The following is a 19,998-nucleotide window of genomic DNA, read 5'->3' on the forward strand; positions in this document are numbered from 1 at the left end:
ACTGAAGATACCAGCTGACCGACCAATACAGCATGAGAAAGAACATAATCATAATGTGTCGGTTTACTAAGAGAAACAAAAAAAGGATTGATTGGGTTCATTCAGCTACCAAAAGTGAATCTTATATTTGTAATGTGACATAAATCATCAGGTTAACTGGAGTTTAATATGAAGTACCCTCCACATAATGTACTTTCTGTTGTTTATATTTTATTGTACTTATATGAAATTAAAATATCATTGAATTCAAACTATTAGAACTTACAGTAATTTGGTCTTAAAAAGTGAAATGTTTTACTCCATAGGAGTGCCTGCAAACTTACTTTTGGCTTAACAGCAAAGGAAGTGCAGCTTAGAGCTGCTGCACACTAACAAGATGAGAACAAGAACAAAAAAAAATGTTTAGTTTAAATTAGTTTCCTTTTTTATTATCTGTCAGGGGAATGCTTTTAGATGTTCAGAAGAGTGCAAAAAAGTGTCCAATATAGCACCCCAAAGTAAACATACCACATGCTGGCTGTGACAGAGAGTAAAACTATTGTTTCCTGCTTATTTCTTTTATTTTTGTTAGTTTCATAAAATAATTTCTAAAGTCTAGCTTTTACTTTTATTTAAGTTAACAAAAAATGTTTTTTTTTTCAACCTTGATTTTAGTTTTTAGTCTCTCAAAAAGCTGCTACTTCATATCCAGTCAACTTCTCTTAACCTTAATGACCGAATGGCTCCATCTAGTGCCCACATATGGAATAGCAGTAAACTCACACCTAAACCACTAATGAAACCTTCACAGAAGCCCTGCGTGTTAAACTGCAGTGGAAAATAAAGCAGCTGTAAGAAAATGTATATAAGCTGAAAACTGTGGATTGTGTGCATCGACTAGGACTGCTTGCTCAGTTAGTTTCACAACAAAAAAAGACATTTCAAAAAAATCTTGCTACAAGTCATAAAATAATTATTGCTTTAAATAATCTAGAAAGAGAACATTTGATAAACTCTAAAGTAGATACAGTAATGATGTGAAATGATGAAGGGCGTTTTTATATATGAAACAAGTTCATGTGAAGTCTCTTCGTGTGACATGAATCAGATGCTTGAGCTGACTCGAAAAACAAAAAGCTTTTCCCGAGAAACAGATTTGTGTTACTGGATGCTTTAAGATTCTGGATCATTTAAATACGTTAATTATCAAAATAAATGACACACAGGCGCTGCTGATAATAATAATAAGCCAACGAATCCAACTTTATATCCACAAAAAATAAGTACACTGTGACATTAGTTTCAGCCATTCACAACAGTCTAATTTACATAAAAAACATTTTTCTTCTGTTTATTTATTTCTTCTCCTCCTGCCCTTCCTTCTCCTTCTGTTTCTCCTCTTCCTGTCGTTCACGGCCAAATTCGACCACCAAAGGTTTCCCAAGCAACCGGTATCTGTGGACTAACTGCAAGGCATTCTGGGCCGTTTCAGCATCTGCCAAAGAAAAAGAAACATGCCAAGTAACACCCCAAGGAAAGAACCAAAAAACTAAATAAGGAAAATAACAACTCCCACTCTCTGGATTTCCGGTTTCATGAGGGGAGAGTCTGGAATGAAAGGACCCCCGTGGAGCTGCAGAACAAATGTAATGTATGTGTTTTGAATCTCTGTAAGGTTTTCTTGTGGCCAATTTTCATCAATTTATCATGTTTTTGTTTTTTCTAGACAGAATGTGCATGGATTGATGTTGATTGTAGTAAAAGACTTTTCTGTTAAGCCTAGGCACGCCATAGCACCACGAGCTGCTTTCGTGGCTTCCGCCATTTTGATTTCAGGCATGAAGCCACCAGTAGCAGCAGAGAATTTGGAGCAGGAGCCTCCTGATACCAATCCCCTTCAACCACTACACAACCACCTGCTCTTTTACACACAGGGAGGTTTCTGTTGTGGTTTAACTACGCCTCGAACGCCTAGTTACTGTTTGTGCCAGGTGCCATCCATAGTGAGAATAAAAGAGGTTTCTTTAGTAAGCATAAGGGGAGGCCCAACAAACAATAACACGCTCTAACGCCTCACAGACAAAGCAGCCATGCCCCTAACTCTAATATCCAGGTGGACGAGTCATAAAAACCCCCATTCCCCTTCAGTGGAGTGGAGAAAGTCCATCCATAGGCTGTAAGCATACTTGTTAACATGCTGTTTAACATGCCCCTCTTTCAGCCATTGAGGTGGTCCCATCAACAAATTGGATTTTTTGGTAAAAACCAGCTGGACCAATCATGCTTTAGCAGAATGTCAGCATTTTGGGCGCAGACTCATTTGCGATGCTACACTTGCAAAAACTGAAACAACATGTAGTTTTTTTTGTGTAGAAACTAGTGTAAAGAATTACTTTAGCTGTCCCGTTCATTGAGTACTATCTCCTTGAACGCCCCCTGCTGCACACCTAGCTGTATTGCAGATAATTTTGCCCTCAGACCACCCGACTCTCACCTCTTATCTTTCTCACCTGGCAGAGTGATGAAAGCCTGACCCTTCATCCTCCCAGTCAGCACCCGGTAAAGCACCGGGGGCCTGTCCATCCTCTCAAATCTGGAGAACAGCGCCACCAGCTGGGCCACTGACGCCTGTGGGCTCAGGTTCTTCACACACAGGACCTACACAAAGAGAGAGAAAGCACAGTGAAGCTGGTCATGTTCTGTAGCGCCCATCTCTTGACTGTCGCACTGTGTCGTGTTGAAAGTATATCTGATGATACCAGGATGTGGCCCTCTGTTTCCAGCTGCAGCTTGGATGTGCTCGCAGGAAACTATAATTACAGTATACAACAATTATCATCAAGCTCAATTTACAAGTGAGTGCCTCTCAACCTGCACATCTTAAAGGTTGTTAATTGCTGTGAGATGATTTGTTCCATTTTAATGTGTCATTTTAGCAGCGCTACTGTGCAGCCAACATACAGCTTCACTGTGCCTTTAATGTTATCCTTATGGGGAACAGGGAATAAATACACCACACGCAGAGGTGGATGTGCACACTTTCAGATGATGTAATGCCTTTATGTTAGATAGAAACAACAATCTGGGAAGTGCTGAGAGCAGAAACTGTGGAAATAATCATTTGGTGCCACAGCTGCCCTAAAGATAAAGGAACTGATCTTTCAGGATCATCGTGAAAGTGTGAGGTTTACAAAGGTAGCTGCTGAGACCTTGGAGGGTTTCCCCGGCTGGTAGTTTCGGAACCTTGGAATGCTCCGGATCCCTTCTTCTGATTCCCGGTTCTTTAGGATTTCTTCATCTGTAATTGTCACAATCTCCCCCGTCACAGTCAGTGGTCTGCTTGGCCCCACCTTTGCTGTTCCGCACAAGCTGCTGATTGGCTGGCTTATATTAATCTGTCTCGGAGGAGCCAGTCGCAGATGCTCTGGTTTGTTTTCAACATGCTGCTGATTTGAGGTGTCTGAAACTGAGTCTGTCTGGACGGATGAGCGACTGTTTCCAGCCTGCAGGTCTGACGGACTGTCAGAAGCGTCTCTCGATTGATTTCTGTCTGTCTGTTGGTTTTGTGATTGGTCAGATTCAGCTGTGTGTGGCGCTCCTGTCGGTTCTCCCTCAGATTTGTGTTGTGAAGCTTGTTTCACCTCCTGCTCCCTGAGAACTTCTCTATAGATAGAGTCCAGTGGGTCAGAGGATGACGCCCCCTGTTGGTTCTCCTTCTTATCTTCATCTGTGATGGAAACAACACAGGTTACACTTTCCTGACATGACACAATTATGACAGATGACTGCAGATTTCTTTTACATTTTGAAATACCATACCGTACTACGGTAAAAACAAGTACAATTATTGTCTCATGCTGGGTCAAAGGACGGGGAAGATAAATGTGTTTCAAAATGGACAACTTAGGTAACTGTCCCCTCTGAACTCCTGCTTAGACTTCTGTATATGTAGGAGCAACGGGTCATATGACCTGAGAGCTTGGACAGGAGTGTAGAGGTAAAGCAGCTCAGAAAAGACCATTTAAGGATTTAAAGACAAATACGAGAACTCTGAAACTGACTCTAAAGAGCACAGACAACCAATGGTGTGAGGCCAGAACAGGTGCTATGTACCTTTATTTACATGTAAAGCAAAAGGCACGATGCAGCTTTTTTAACTAAGCGAAGACATAAGAGGGAAGACTGGCTTTGTCCAAAGTAATCCAGTCGAGATCTCAAATGGTTACTGTCTCCAAATGCTGCCTAGAATGGATAGGTTTTATCTTTGCCAAGCTCCTTACCTCAAAAAAGCCAGACTTCATGTCATCAAGACCTACAAGATGTATTTTAATTGAAAAGCCATCCTTCCACTTTAACAGGACATAGATCTGAGTATCATTAGCATAGCAGTGAAAATAGATCCCATGCTTTCTAAGAATGAATCCAAAAAGAAGAAGTGCAAAAAGCAGTGGCCCTAAAATTGAGCCTTGTGGGACCCCATATGGCAGAGCAGGAATCAGAGCCAGCAAGGCTGATAATGCTCATCTATTTTTCTCTGCTAGGAGTACACAGTTGTAAGTCAGTAGCGGTTAATTTTGATGGTTACTTCAAACTTTCTTCTCCTGAATGGCTGCCCCTTGAACAGCATGTGGGCGGGGCTTGCGTGCTTCAAATGTTTAGATTGGGGATATCCGCTTTTTTTTTTTTTTTTTACATGATATAGACCTAATAGTAGAAAAAACTGCCTGAAGTGACGTCTTTAGAGCCGCCTGAAGTTTCAGCTTGTACAAACAATGACCTCATTGCTGTAAAAGTATATTTATGGCTCAAAATAAGGAAGGGTTCACTTTTTAAATATAATTTAATAATTTTCAAAGTGAAAGCAGCTGTTGCCTCTCAGATGAGAGGTCAACACTGGAGCTTCCTTACTATCAGTTCCACAAAGAAACCACAACTAGTCACTTCTAAAACAGAACTGAAGCTGTGTTAAAGGTATCATGTATGGCCCATAAAGTCAAAATCATACAATCCCTATTCCGGCAACTCTTTCAAACTGCTGTAATGCTCTCGATCAAGACTCTAAAGTGTAATATTTGAGTTTTGACCTGTGACTTCTTTTTCACCAACAACTCTGTACCTCGATGATAGAGCGCTGTGAGGAAACCCAGGCGGTCATTCCCATGAAACAGGGCTTGTTCAATCTCCATCTCCCGGCGTGACAGCGGCCGGCTGGACGCAAAGCGTTGTGGGCGGGACAGAAGCTCCATCCGGGCGGCGATTTTGTCTTTAATTGCCTGCAGGCGCTCTTCCTTTGCACCTGGAGCTGCACACACACCGTGGGACTGTGTGGGAAGAAAGGCATTCATGTAAAGGACATGTGCATTAGCCTTGCTTGAGTGTTTTTCTCTAAAAATAATCCCTCAAAACTTTCGAGAAACTCTTACATTGATGCAATAAAAAAAATTGTGCATACTCTGAGATGAAATTGGTGAAAAGATCCCCACAAATTCATAAGGAAAAACCTCAAAGTCTCTGAGATTTAAGTTACGCATTAACCAGTGAAAACTTAAATACATGATCATGTTGGAGAAACTCTACTATCTCGTTTACCCAGGTTTCCCAAAAAAAAAAGGTTTTGGACACTTTTTCCGAAAAGTCTTTGACACAGTTGTATAATGGACTCACAACATGTTTTGTGGTGTGGAAACACTCCACACCACAAAACAAACCCAGCCTCTGCTGTTTGGAGCCGCCTCTCTGTCCTCCGGGGATGTTTTACCTTCTCTGCTGTCTCTGGTGCATCTCTGCTCTGCCACAGCTGGATCTCGGTGTCATTCAGGCCCAGCTCCCGCAGGCTGGCCAGTTCCTTCTCCCCATCCTGCAGGGCCTGGAACTGGGAAAGGCTCTTCACTCCTGCTGCCTGCTCCCCAAACGGCCGATAAAGCGCCGCTGGGGCGAAGCACTGCCTCTTGGCTACACATCTGTTAGACAAAAATGATTTCAGAACGAGATCAAAACTAAGCTCTGGAAAAGCAGCTGTAGCCTTATCTGAGACTCTGGTTTAAAGGTCACATGGCGGCTTCAGATGTTTTAGAAAGAGAAAAGACTGTGTGTGTTTCTGTAGCCCCGAGGGCTGTGCTGCTCTGTGGGACAGTGAGGATAACATGACACAGCATCGGACGCTTTTGTTCGAAGCACCTCACAGTAAGAAGAGTGTGGGATTTTTCTTTTATAAAGCACAGAGCGTTCAGTACAATTGAAACGGCATGGCTTTGTCCTCCCACTGAGTAACACAAAAACAGGTCTGATTCTCTCGCTTTAATGTTTATATATTATAACTGTGTGACACGAATTTTATCCAGCGAGAGGTAAACCACAAGCTCGCCAAAACTAAATATATATCAAGCAGATCTGACTTCAGTTTGACCAATAAATGATATCAGTATTAGATTTAAAACTGAGCTGAATTAAAAGACAATTTATGGATTTTATGTCAATATTGACAGGGTTCACAGGTGATCAGGGTCCTTCAGCTGTTCCACACCCTTACTTTAGAATAGAATATCTTTAATTCATTGTAACATTTAACACATACAAAGAAACTGAGTGCAATTCCAACATTGCAAAGGTTGAAAAGTGGGGAACACATATACAAAGCACTAAACTACTGCATTTAAACTTCTTGCCATTTAAATCAAGAGGTGATCAAACTTTTCAAGTTGTATCTCCTAAATTTTGAAACAGACTTCCACAGCTCATCAGGTCTACTGAATCTTAGGTTTGAAAGGGTGAAAGATTATTTTTGGCTCTTGTTCTTCTAACGTGTGTATGCAGGAATGAATATCTGATCATGTGTTTGAAAGTCTGAATATGTATATTTATCTTATGCATTTATTATTATTATTATTATTGTTATTGTTATTGTATTTATCTTTATTTTTTTAATTTTTGGAGGGTACCTTTCAGTGAGTGCATAGTGTCTGTTTTTGCAGAATATATTGCTATACAGCATTTGTGTAGATGCTAATGCACTGCAGGAGGTCACAGTGTGGTAGATGTAGATGAGGTGTTATATCTACTACTTGTCCTCAGTTCACTTAATAACTGCAGAACTGAAAGAAAATCTACATGACATTAGGGACAAACATTGAAGTTTGTGTACATGATGTGATATTTCACCATACTGGACTCTAAATTTTGCACTGTGCCTCAACGTTATGCAGACATCATGTATAATGCTTTCTCCTGTTCTGACCGTTCAATGTCGACGTCAGTGTGGAGCTGCTGCAGCAAGAGGCCATGCAGCTGCCGCTGGCCCTCGGTCTCCTGCTCTTCCAGCAGCGGGCCATCCTCACAGGGTCGCCGGGTCACTCTGACAAATTTAACACAGACACACAGCAGTTCAGAGACTCACTGGATGCTGATATAAAAGAGATATACCTTTTAAAACTGGCTAAAAAGGCCACAACTAAGTTCACAAGACTGAATCAAGTTGGAGGTGTCAACTAGTACGGCTTTCTAGAAAAAGTGCCTGAAATCACTAAACCACATCTGATGCAAACAACAGTAATAACATCTGTATTTATTTTAGCTTCCCGGAATTCTCAAAATAAAATTAACAACATTGTGAAAAATGACCTCAGATCACCTGCTTACAACTGGTGCTGGGCCATTGTTGACAGTAATACCGGTATAATGTTGGGCAACGATAAGAAAATGAAATATCGCGATAGAATATGGGTAAAACGCGCATGCGCAGTGCCTTTGTTTTCATACACACATGGCGGAAAAAGCATGGCGGCGACGGAGAATGAGGAGGGCGAAAGTGGATTGTTAAATGAAACGGATGAACCAGAATTGGTTTGTAAAAATGCAAAAACTTCAGTGGTGTGGAACTGGTTTGGCTTTCGTCCGTCAGACACACAACAAAGCACTATCTTTGGTAGAGCATGCTAGCGGGCCGTCGTTATTACCGTGTTTTTTGGAAAATACGGCACACTTAAAATCGATCCTTTGATTTTTCTGAAAATCGACAGTGCCCCTTATAATATAATATAAATATAAATTTGTCTAGTGTCAATTATATCGTCAGTTATATCGTTATCGCAAATTTTCAAATGTATGTCGTGATAAATATTTTTGGTCATATCGCCCTGCTCTACTTACAACTGCTAAGAGATGAAAACCCCACAGGACTGAAGGAAGATACAAACACAGAGAATCAGAGAAAGTCCTCACATTAGCGATAATGGGTATTTTTGCTAGAAAAATGATCTAAATGATCTAATATGAGCAATTATACCAGGCCATTGCAGATTTGTGAATTCAATAAACATGGCTGTATTATATGGACATTAGAGACTGTTGATGCTAATTTGTATTTTTTTTATTAAATTGAGAATCTGGCCGACAGCAGACGCATATATGTTTTTTTGTCATTGTGTTTTTGAAAAATCCCTACCTCTATTACCAATAAATACCTGCTTTTTTCAGCAAATCATTAAACAATTTACTTGGTAAATTATTGTAAAGTAAATACTGTCTTGGAGTGCCTATCCCTACATTATAAATGCTTTTATCAAGTGCCAGAATTAGTTTGGAATTATAAATCTTCACAAAACACAGAATATTACGCAAGCTTGCAGTAGGTTTTTGCAATATGCACTGATATATGTATGTAGATGCCCTGCAGGAGGTCACACTGTCATATCTACTGCTTGTCCCAGACTCTGGGGTTGTCTGCAGCACTGAAGGACTGTGGGACTTGTTTTAAGGTTAAAGAAATAATCTTACAATTTTGAATGAAAAAGTACTGTTTTGCTTTGAGTAAAAGTGCCAGTTCAATTCTCTGGCATATCATCTTCTTGATTTTTTAGCTAGGAGACAAACATGGGCACACATATTCCTTACCATCGATGCTCATTTGAGCACTGGTGCATCATTATTAGATTTCATTCTATAAAATTTGTTTTAAAGATGTAGTACTGGATTATTGGATAACACATAAGACTCTTTTCTCAAAAAAACATCTTCAAGAAGTTTCAGGCAAAAATTATGACTTAAATATAGACTGGAGATAGCTTGCATCAGCCACATGCAATTTATGTTGCAAACATGACATCACCCATTGGTTAGTGAAGTCTCGTTCAGAAGCCTTGAGGTGCGTGTTTTTGCTGTCGACGTCTTGGTGTTTTGAGACCACGCGTGAGGATTAAGGGCGCGTTTGGAAAAACTGCATCCTCACTAAATTACGAACACATACTGGACATTCATCCTTTCTGACTCTTAGAAAGACCAAAATTCACAAAAAGATCTTATTATTCTATTAAACATTGATCAAAACTAGTGACTCAGCCAATCATCAGGTCATCAGGAAAGTGTTCACTGAGGTCAAAGAGAACGAGAGCACAAGCCAGTTTTCTCTTAACTTCTACAGGACTGGAAGTCTTTTGTTCTGTTGCGCATTAAACAGAATAAAGGTTTAAGGCACGTCTGAGTTGACTTCACTGTGTCTATCATTTATAATGTCTATTTCACCCAAAACTAAGCGTCCTTAGCCAGGTAGCCTAAAACACCCACTACAGCCAACAGTTTGTCAAACAGCTCTGCCTACTTCCCACAAATGCCTTATCTCTAGATGCCAGAATCTCAACAACACCTGGGTGTATGTCTCATTCCTCTAAGTCATGGGAGTCTAAGGAGCCTGGAAAGAAAGCGACTGGACTTCTTTACGTTTTGGGAAGATGTCTACTTCAGTTCCACAACTTACGATGTAGTCTTGAGATTCCTTCCCAGGCATCTCAACCCCCACTCACATGTTGCGTCTGGTGACCTCAATAAGTGACATAATAGGGTGAGGCAAAGTTTTACAGTGGTATCACCTTGGCTCATGTGATGAGGCACACGATTAATAGTGGGTCAACAACCCTCTTGACGGTCAACAACCCTCTTGACGGACAACCCTCTCTAGGATTCATATACCTGGGACTCTCCACGGTTTGAAGAAGCCTTAAATGGAAACTATGGTGTTTGTGTTTTTCCACTCTCTTCTGCATCTCCTGCACACATTTAAATGATCTGACATACTGCTGCTCCTGTTACCTCTCCTTACTGTATTTTCGATCCACCATAAAGCAGATCCTGTATTAAGTAAGAAAGGCCAGAAAAAATTTCAGGCTTTAGTTTTTGAGATATTCACGCTCAAATGCAAAAGTGCAAAAAGAAGTGGATGGATAGGCCTCTTTAAAAATAAATATCTATGAAGGTATTTAATACTGAAGCTAAAATTTCACAGAACTCAACATATATGTCAAATTAATTGGAGCTGGTCGAGCAGAAAATGATCTAAAAATCTGATGATTTGAGACGGAACGACCCTGATGTAACACAAATCTGCTACTTGTGAACATCTCTATGTCTATCACATTACCTGAAGAATACACGCACACACGTTCAGGGTAAGGTAATGTGAATGGGAAAAGAACCAGAAGGTAGGTTTTTGGACTATTTGAACACTTTCACCACAGCCTCCATCTCATCTATTAATCCTATTCCTCCTCCGTCACGTCGGCCCTCTGCATGTCCTCCTTCACTACATCCATAAATCCTTTCTGCAGTCATCTTATTTTCCCCCTGCCAGGAAGCTCCATCTTCATCATCCTTTGTCCATTATATCCACTATCCCTCCTTTGCTCACGTCCAAACTATGCCATGTCTCCAAGCTGCTCAACCTGACCTGTCTCTGTGACACACGCATTCCTAATCCTGTCCGTCCTGGTTACTCCTCATTGGGTAGCCCTCCTGACACACCCACCAAACGACAGAAAACAGACCTCGGAGCAGTTGCACACCTTTTTCCCCGCACTGTTGTACAGCGTGATTTCAGCCCCAGGTAAATTAGCCCACGTTAACTAGTAAACTCTGTAGGGCATGCTTCTCCAGTGCAAAGAATTCTGCTTATTTTTATTTAGATATTTAGCAGTTTTTGAATTTAGAAGGTACATAATCATACTTTATTTGTGCTTTTGTTCACGGTGCATTTGTATGAATACAACATGAGTGGTTGCTCTGAAAAAGCCCAATGCTATCCCACCTACAGAGGAAGCCAAAATACAACCTCACCTTGCTTTTGGTGTGCAGGAGATGACGCTAACGTATTTCTGTTATTTTTAAAAAAGATTTTTTAACATTATCCAGATCGAAGGTAACGGAAGACTCTCCCACGAGACGGGAGACGGTCCGTGCTTAACAGTAATCTACAGAAGTGCTGAATAAACATGTAAAAGTAGTTTGTAAAGCTGCTAGCCTGACAGATGAGCTAACGCTACATGAGTTTAGCTGCTATCTCCATGACAACATCCTGAGGTAGACGTAAAAGGTACGTAACGGATTTACATTGTTATTTTTTTTCCTTACAGCGTCGTTGACCGGGGTCTAAAACCCAACGTGTTTGATTCAAGTGGCACAAATGTTTGAAATGAGTAATATACAACAAGGATAACTGAAAGTTTTGTTTACCTCCTCATGTTTCCTGGCAGAATTGTCAGTTCCGGTGTGGAATCATGGGAAATGTAGTTTGGACATGTAGTCTGCCAATAAAGATTGAATTGAATTGAATTGAATTAATAAAGACAGCGTATCGCACCTATGTGTGATATTAACCTAACCCCAAATTATGGGTATTTGCGGAGAACCCCCCCCCCCCCCAGCAAGAACATTTTTAATGCAAAACCGGGATTACTAAAAAGCCTGAGGTTCTTAGACTGCACATTACACACTGCACATCTCCTCTGCATTATTTGGCTCCGTTTTGCGCTCAATATGCAAATTCTCATCAGTCTTGACATGCAGACTACATTTTTTCCTTTGTGCAAAATCCCTATTGAAGAAAAAGAAAAGAAAAACATAATAACGCCCTCGCACTTGCCACACCCCTCTCTAATACCGAGGGTGTGGTTATGACTACATCTTTCACCCGAACTGGCTGTGCCTCTCCTCCTTCCATCTTGGCTGTGCACGGTGTCACATTTATCAAACCGAATGCTGCAAAGCCTCGATACATTTCCTAACGCCCCCACCCTCCCCGCCCAGCTTAAGTGTCCTCAATTAGCTTGCTGGGTGACGTCAGTAAGGTGACATGGGTGTTTCTCTTCATCGTCATCCGTGGGCAATAAGCTGCTGCAGCACAGCATTGGTGCATGGGAGAGGAGGTAATGTGGAGAGCAGTGCTGGTAGATGCAATTAAAGCCCCCCACACCTCCACGCCTCTCTCTTTGCATTTGTGCGCTGGTGCTTCTGCAGCAGCTCCTCTTGCACTGCCCGCCCGCCCGCCCGCTGCCGGTGTCGGGTCGCCGGCAGAGCGGCCCCGCTCCTCTGCAGGGCTGCGCAGCTCCTGACTGACAGAGAGATGAGGGGTGGGGACGCAGGGTGGGGTCACAAGCAGGGAGAGGCGGAGGAGGAAAAGGCAGAGAGAGAGAGCCCAGCCCTTGAATACACGGCAACAACACGCCGACAGAGAGAGAGAGGGAGAGACACAGAGAGACTGGCTGTTTTTTTTTTTTGTTTTTTGGGGGGGTAAAAGCACAGGGAGCCTTCGACGCCGCGGATATGAACTGAAAAGAAACACTGGAAGAGGCAGGGATCGTGTTCCTATATCCCGAAATATTTGACTGTAAAGGTGGAAAACTAGCACCCCCAAAAAAGCCCTCCTCTCTCTCCCTGACAGTTCTGATTCAGATAGAGCTACACCCAAAGCCCCGACCGACCCCCACCTGCTCCTGCTGCTCCACCCCTCCGCCGCTGCACCGCTCCGGCAACCGAGATGCACACGGAGACCCGTAACAAGAAAGTAAGTGCACGTTATTGGCTTTGCCCTGGTCAGTGGAGGAATTAAAGAAAAAGAAGAAGAAACATCTACCTGTGTGGGTGATCTGCCTGTACACAAGCAGAGTTGACATTGTCAACCCAACATGAGCCAAAAATATGACTGTCAGTGAGCGAATATAGCCTGTGCTTCTATAACAGTCACAAGTGTGTCCTTGCAGGCAGTTTATTTTGCAAATTAGTGGAAGAGTTTTGTAACAGCGACCTCATTGCATTGCAATAACATCATTCCGAGAGTCCTCTAATTCTAATGCAGAAAAAGGAAAACAAAATCCTCCTTGTGTGTGTGTTTGTGTGTGTCCTGTGTATCTGGCTTTCCCTCTGTGCGCCAGGTTAGTTCAGGTTCAATTTTGAATGCTCTGCGATCTCTGAAAGGCAGGAAGGAAACGGAAGGCAGCAAATGCAGCTTGCAGGACACCATCTTAGCTTTTAAAGGGCCAGCAGCCTCTTTTCAAACACAACTCTGGGAAAGCAGCCAGGTGCACTGCCTCCAGCTTAACTCTGCACCGGGCTCCTGCTGCCGAGATGTTACCCTCTGCGCTTCAGCGGCGTTCGTTTTGAGTGTCAGTCAGGATGGCGGTGCTGGTCGAAACTAAATGAAACTTGGCGTGTGGAGTATATCATCACTGCAGCTTCAGATCTGTTTGTTTGTTTGTTTGTTTGTTTGATGGCTGGCTGGCTGGGTAGATAGGTGATGAAGCCCCAGCCACAGTTTGGTGCAGCACTTTCAGGTTTCCTGATAAAGCAGTGAACTTTGATCTGTGGATCTGCATGACCGACCAATGGTGACATGCAGCGTACAGTGCAGCAGATGCCAGATCACACACTGGCATCAGTTCATCAATTCAATTTCAGCTTATGTGTAGTGAAACGCCTATGACATCACATCCCGTGTTAGCGTGGAGAGGGTGGGGGGTGGCAGGTGGAGGACTGTGTGAAATACAGCTGTTGTTTTTCAGTGCTGGACGATGTTGAATTTGCAATGACGGAAACCAGAAGAAGTCATCCAGGAGATGATTGGTTCATTGATTAAATGACAGTTATTATGAAGGCTCGCAACCATCTGGAACAGATTATTTACTATGTAATAGGAAGTTGTGAAGTAGACACTTTTTAGCTTATGTGCACACACAAAGGCATGAAGCCAGTTGTGTTGCCCCCCTTTTTTTGGCTTAGGCATGCACCTAAAGTGGACTGTATTTCACTTCGTTTCATAAAACACTGCAATCTAAAAAACAAACAAAACAAAAAACAAAAAACTAAATCCACTTTTGGGGTGAAGTCTGCAGGGTTAATATTCAATTTCTGTGCTTAAGCTTAACTACAGGGTGAAAGCAAAAGTGAAGAGAAGGGATACATATTTTAGCCTGAAAATCCTCCTTTACTTGGAAGTATTTGGCTATTCTCCAGACGTTGCCACCCATCAGATCTGCTTTAAATTGACTGTGAGATGCTACCTTTACATTGTGGTGTTTGCACAGTTAATCCATTCACTTTGCATATTTCTGCAGTTTTTGTAATAGGAGCTGGGGCGCACTCAGTTTACAGGTCCAACACCCAGCAGTGAATAGTGTTCTCCTTTGTGTTTAATGGTAGCTGACAAACAGCTTCTTAGTGCATTTCCGATCATTTGTAGTATAATGTTAGGTCAGGTTAACTGGGGATTCTTGTGATGATTGCCCATAGGTGTGAATGGTTGTCTGTCTCTATGTGTTGAATTGAATAAATGGATGGAGGGAATATTTGAATATGTCAAAGTCCCCTATGGAAAATTGAAAAACAGAAGAAGTGCCAAATGGGATGTGAACCCCAGTCTTGGTGCTGATAGAACTCCATCCTCCAACCTCCTGATTCAGACTTTGATTTGTTGACAGTGGCAATATTGGCCGTCAAGAGATGTCAGTCTTAGACACCTACAAAGTTTCCACCAAAGCACATGCAAACGTTTCGTTATGTGATGGGTGAGAGCATAGTGGATTGTTTGATGTAGAATCCAATTTCTTCTGCTTATCCAAATCGAGGAGCGGTGCTGCCATGGGGCTAGAGGCAGGGTAAGGGCTGGGCAGGTCACACACAGAGAGGCAGACAACCATTCACACTCCATTCATCAAACATACACTTTGATTTGGATTGTGGGAGGAAGCCGGAGTAGCCGGACAGAACCCAAACAGGCATAGAGAGAACATACGGAGGTTCTGCAGCGTAAGAGACCCTGTACACATGTATGAGTTAGTTTAAAGCTATCTTTTTTTCTACAGTCCTTTAACAGCTATAGGAAATGGCCAATCTTACTTATGCACCTAGTGCTTCTCTGTGAGGCCCGCGATGCATCTAGCATTCATGATAATAGAGCAGGTACTGTATGTACTATGCAAATACCCTCCCCTACACAAAAAACTCTGCATCTCTCATATGCATACAATGCATGCATTTCCTCTTATTCTTAGAATGATCAGCAGACTCTAAAATGAGAATAACTGCTGTTTATGCCAAATGAAGGGTGAGTAAGGCAGCTAGGGGGAAGTGTAGTTATACAAACATTTCTCTGAGCGGTGGAGCTGATGTGGAAGTTGAAATGATCTCAGTGTTTCTAGCCGGTTGACTATACCCTTAAATGGGAAGGATGTTTGAGGCCTCTATCTAACTTTACAGGCTTGTTCTTGCCTGTTTTTAAAGTTCAGCATTTCTTTAGTGAACAGCAAGAACATTTGATTTTATAGCATCACCTCTTCCCGTCTTTTGCGTGATGGAGCTTCACTATAAATTCCTGCACGACCAGCTTTGTTTAAATAAAAAAAACAACAAAAATTGTATGAACGGTCAAAAGTGCTTTTGTCTCCAGGGGAAACAGCTTGACTGATTTGCTTTTACCTGAAAGTGGAGACCAATAGATCTGTCTGAAGCCTTGTGACTGAAAAAGACCAGTTTTTAAAAACAAAACTCAGACTCTGTGTAATCTCTGCATTTTTAACAGTTATTAGATCCTTTCAGCCTGCAAGAAACCGAGCGAGGTGTTGTCACAGCCGCTCCCTTGCCTGATTATAATTAGCCTCGAGTGAATCCATTAAACAGAGAATGACTTTTATGACTTGTGCCACGTTTCGATGACTCTTTTAAAAGCACATGTACAACAGCTTGGCTCTCACGCACTTTTTCTGCCAAATCCAGTAAATCTGCAGGACTTTTGCAGCCAGTGTGGAACTGGAACGGCAATGCTTTTAAAGGGTTTGTACTTTAATTACCGTTTTTCATTAGCATCTACCTGTATTTACAGATGCCACATGCTACAATGTTTAAAACCAAACATCAGAGCAGTAGAAGTCTCTCTGTTAGGGTACCCCACCTACCAAAAAAGGTATAGTTCTTCCTTTTTCTTCTTTTTTTTGTAAGTTGCAAGCAGCAGTGCAACTGGCAGGTGATCTTTTGAGGTCAAAGTCAGTTTGCTGAGAAGTTCACATACCTTCATGTACCCTGTTGCTGTGGTTTTCTCTGCACTGTACTTATGCGGTTGGAACTGTAGTGGAGAGGTCTTGTAGACCCGAGTCGATGCCTCGCCTCACCAAGCCTCGCCTTTTAGTCTCTTTGCAGTTTCAAGTTTTTCACAGTTGGTGCAAACTGTCACATTTTTTTTCTGCTTGCTCCAAACAAACCCAGAAAATAAAATTCATGCCTTCCTCTGTGGCGGTGAAATCTCAAAGATGTACCTCTCTTTGGAACTGTAGCTAAAGGAGTTTAATGCAGTTGATTGTGAAATTAATCACAAAGCAGACATTTGTTTACACTGTTAAAAGTTATCATTTCAGCTTATGTGGTGCTTCGTCACTGACTTGCACATTAGGAGTTAAAATGAAACTGGCTGATTATGGTGAAAGGATAAAATGTGACTCAGAAAATAAAATATGGCCTGAAGTATTGTTGTTCCAGTTTGATTTCTTTGGTGTGAATTGCCCAGTTTTGGAGATATCAGCTGTAGAGGTGATGCACAGATTCTTTCTCCAGAAGTCATGACCTGGTTATGCAAAGACATGAAAAAAATATCAGCAGACTTTATTGTGAGCGCTTTCATGTGGGAACTGTTTTATTTTCATCGAATTACCACCAGCAAGTGTGTCATCGCACAGAAAGTAGTGTGCATGTGTCCCCAATGAGGAACTTGTGCTTGTGACAGTGTGACAGGATGTAAACATTAGTGGCATCCCCCCAGCCCCATCATGAGCTGTAAACTTACCTAGTGCTGCACTTTCTTTTGAACTTTCCCTTTTAGGAGGACTGTAATAGATGAGCATTTTGTTGTTGTTGTTGTTGTTGTTGTTGTTGTTGTTGTTGTGTTGTCTCATCGGTTTTCTCAAGTTCTTTCATTTTCAAAGCCCCCCTTCGCCTTGCTTTCTGTTTTTACTTTTACCTCTGACCCAGTTAGCTGTGTTTGAAGCGTGGGAGAGGAAATCAATTTCCTCCCATCATGGTTAAAGTGATAGCATTGCTCAGAGTCTTCATCAGAGGCATAGCTGGGCATGCTCAATTGTTTATACTATGTGTGTGTGCGTGTGTGCACATATGTGTCTGTTGGATCAGCTGGACTGTATGTGAGAGCAGGTTCAGCTGTACATTCCTGGGCAGGGCATCAGCAGCAAAGGGCCCTTGAATACAAAGTCTGCCTGTGTGTGTGTGTGTGTGTGTGTGTGTGTGTGTGTGTGTGTGCGCGCGCGCAACAGAGAGCAGATGCCACACTGTAGGCAATCATTAACAATGCTGAACAAAGTTTCAGCAAACTTCTCAGAACAGGGATGTTGTGTCACCCCCTCTGTGCCTGCACACGGACGATACTGTGCAAAAAGTTTGGCCGTCGAAATGAAGTCGAATCATTTTATTTTTCCTTAACATCCATATGTAAACAGGAAATGGGGCCTTTTGGGAATCACACTGAATATTTCTAAATAATTAATGTTATTTTCAGGGAGTAAACAATTCTGATATTGATATTTTGGCTGGTATTACACGCAGTACGATAGCCACACAATGAGAAAGTAAATAATTGGGTCATTGTTTATTAACTTTCCAGCTGTGTAATTCACAAACTGGTGAGCAGCTTTAGTGTCCCTGCCAGGAAAGTCGTTAACGCCGGCAGCTTTACTGGCTCCCGAGGGCCCATGAACAGCCTAACGTTGGACTCAATTAATGTAGCAGTATGAACCCCCATATAGTGGTAATCGTGAGGCACAGACTGATATGAGATGTGATGATCTAGGCACATATCTGCATACACAGAGAGCAACGAGATCAAGAGAGACCAGTTGACGGATGCCGAACACATAATTCTTAAGAGCTTGAAAATGAAGGTAACGGGACTTTTCTAAATTGAGAGATAAAAGGTCTTCACAAACTTAAAGAAGTCCTGTCGTCTTTTTTTTATTTACAAGCTCCTACGTCTACCCTGACCTGGATGACTGAGAACCTACTGGTTTAATCTTTCTCTTTCAAACTTCTTTGCAGTTTTTCAAACTGTTAAACGGCAACAGCAGTCCATGTAGTGGTTAACACATTTCCCTCAGTTTTATTTATTAAGCGCCAAATTGCCTCAAAATGGTTTACATTGTAAAGACTATGCAAGAACAGAGAGAAAACTCCAACAATTAAACAACCCTGGATGAGCAAGGACTTGGTGACAGTGGGAAGGAAAAACTCCCTTTTAACAGGATGAACTAGTCTTAGGCAGGGGCAGCCATCTGCTGTGAGAGGTTGAGGGTGAGGTGAGGGAGACGGGACATGATAGATCTCTGGGAATGTGAAGCCATTATGCTCGCCGTTTCACCTTGGCAAATGGTACTGTATGACAATAGTGACGTTACATCAATACACACCAGTGCAGCAGGTATACTGGTGTTCTAGGGGGATCACAAGCTTGTGAACTCTTAATGTGGGTCTTAATGCCTTAATGTGGTGACCTCTTGGAATAAGGCAACCAAAGGTACCGACCGTAGGCTAATAAGACACATTAGCGAAATTTTGCAGTTGCAGCTTTATATGTTAGTAAGAAAATCAGATCTATAGGCTTAGCAGTGGGCCAGCTTAGACCAGTAATACTCTGACAGAAGCCCTGAACTTGCTGTGACATTCTTTTTTTTACTCTTTTCTATCTTTTTTCATGGTTTGATGCTACTTTGCTGCATGTGGTGTAGACAGTGCTAGGAGGACACCAAACAATGTAGGCAGAGCTTTTAAACCATCTGAAGCATCTTTTAGTTTTTTTTTTGTCACATAACGGATACACTGATACAAGTCTAGCTGTGCTAAACCAGTATTAGCTGGGTCCATAGAAAACACCTCAAACCCATCAATTTTTGGTGTGACAGGTTTTTTTTTTTTTTTTTTTCAGAGTGTTTGTCCAGTAGGATCAAACAGTTCTGGGAACTGCCTGAGGGTAACTACCCACTGGGGTGGTCCTCTGAGAACTGCATACCTTTAAGGCCTTTTTTTGTCTGCATTGGCACAAACAGTAGGAATGCTTCCGGAGGCGAACCACAGCTCATGGTGCTGCTAATGAGAAGTCTCCAAAAGCCCGCCTAATGAATCCCTTGTTTTTGCATTACCACCATATGCCTGTAAGTACCCAAGAACGCACCCAGAAACGGCACCAAATGAGATCTGCTTTGGTTGCAGGGTGTTTTTCTTTTACTTGTCCTCTTACAGCGTCGCCCTTTTCTTTATACGGTGCTTTGCTCTGTGTGGATGCCCCGGGTAGTTGAGAGGAAATGGCAGCATTAAATTAAAGAAAAGCTTCTAATATATCAAAATTGCATTTTAAATTTGTTTCATATTTACTCAAATTAGTCTGGACTTTACTGTTCATCCATTTTTCTTTGTATTGTTTCATCTTTTTGAGCTATTTGTGGACTTGTAGAAGCTAGTCTCTCCTCTTGGCAGTCATCCCACGATGCCTCCAGGCATTTATTTGGGCAGTTATTTTGAAGTATTATGTAAACTAACTTTGATTTCGGTCATCATTGGAAGATGAAAACTGCATATTTGGAATCACCATCAAATGTGATGCTTAAAAAAAGCACTTTGGTGTCTCTTCTCTGAAAAACTTTTCTGCTCCTGCAGAGTTGGACATCTGCATCTAGATTTAAACTCGGTGTTCATTGCATGCCAGGTCTGCTT

The 19,998-nt window shown here is 42.0% G+C and overlaps 2 protein-coding genes across 5 annotated transcripts in view; one reads left to right on the forward strand and one right to left on the reverse strand.

The window, feature by feature from the left end:
- Positions 1-1,212: 1,212 nt before the first annotated feature.
- rbm41 (RNA binding motif protein 41) lies at positions 1,213-11,560 on the reverse strand. 2 transcript variants are annotated; one of them, XM_085421305.1, is made up of 8 exons: positions 11,476-11,560; positions 7,214-7,330; positions 5,738-5,939; positions 5,096-5,300; positions 3,189-3,706; positions 2,739-2,789; positions 2,490-2,637; positions 1,213-1,474 (listed from the first exon to the last, which is right to left on the reverse strand). In XM_085421305.1, exons 1-8 carry the CDS (start codon positions 11,481-11,483, stop codon positions 1,335-1,337), a joined length of 1,389 nt encoding a protein of 462 aa, XP_085277431.1. In that variant the 5' UTR covers positions 11,484-11,560; the 3' UTR covers positions 1,213-1,334. The 2 variants fall into 2 exon arrangements, with proteins under 2 accessions (XP_085277431.1, XP_085277430.1); XM_085421304.1 differs by lacking the exon at positions 2,739-2,789 and having other exon boundaries at positions 11,476-11,558.
- klf8 (Kruppel like factor 8) overlaps positions 10,764-19,998 on the forward strand; it is a 90,245-nt gene continuing 81,010 nt past the window's right edge. The window contains exons 1-2 of one of the 3 annotated variants that reach the window (XM_085421302.1): positions 10,764-10,849; positions 12,683-12,805. In XM_085421302.1, coding sequence (XP_085277428.1) covers positions 12,779-12,805 — 27 coding nt within the window. In that variant the 5' untranslated portion in view covers positions 10,764-10,849; positions 12,683-12,778. Of the gene's footprint in view, positions 10,850-11,316; positions 11,336-12,682; positions 12,806-19,353; positions 19,440-19,998 lie in introns of those variants that run through there. The other 2 variants (XM_085421303.1, XM_085421301.1) reach the window with 2 other exon arrangements.

The sequence above is a fragment of the Rhamphochromis longiceps genome, linkage group LG10 (genome assembly GCF_057381845.1).
Source record: "Rhamphochromis longiceps isolate RC_006_pf linkage group LG10, R_longiceps_female_GT1.1, whole genome shotgun sequence".
Lineage (NCBI taxonomy): Eukaryota > Metazoa > Chordata > Actinopteri > Cichliformes > Cichlidae > Rhamphochromis > Rhamphochromis longiceps.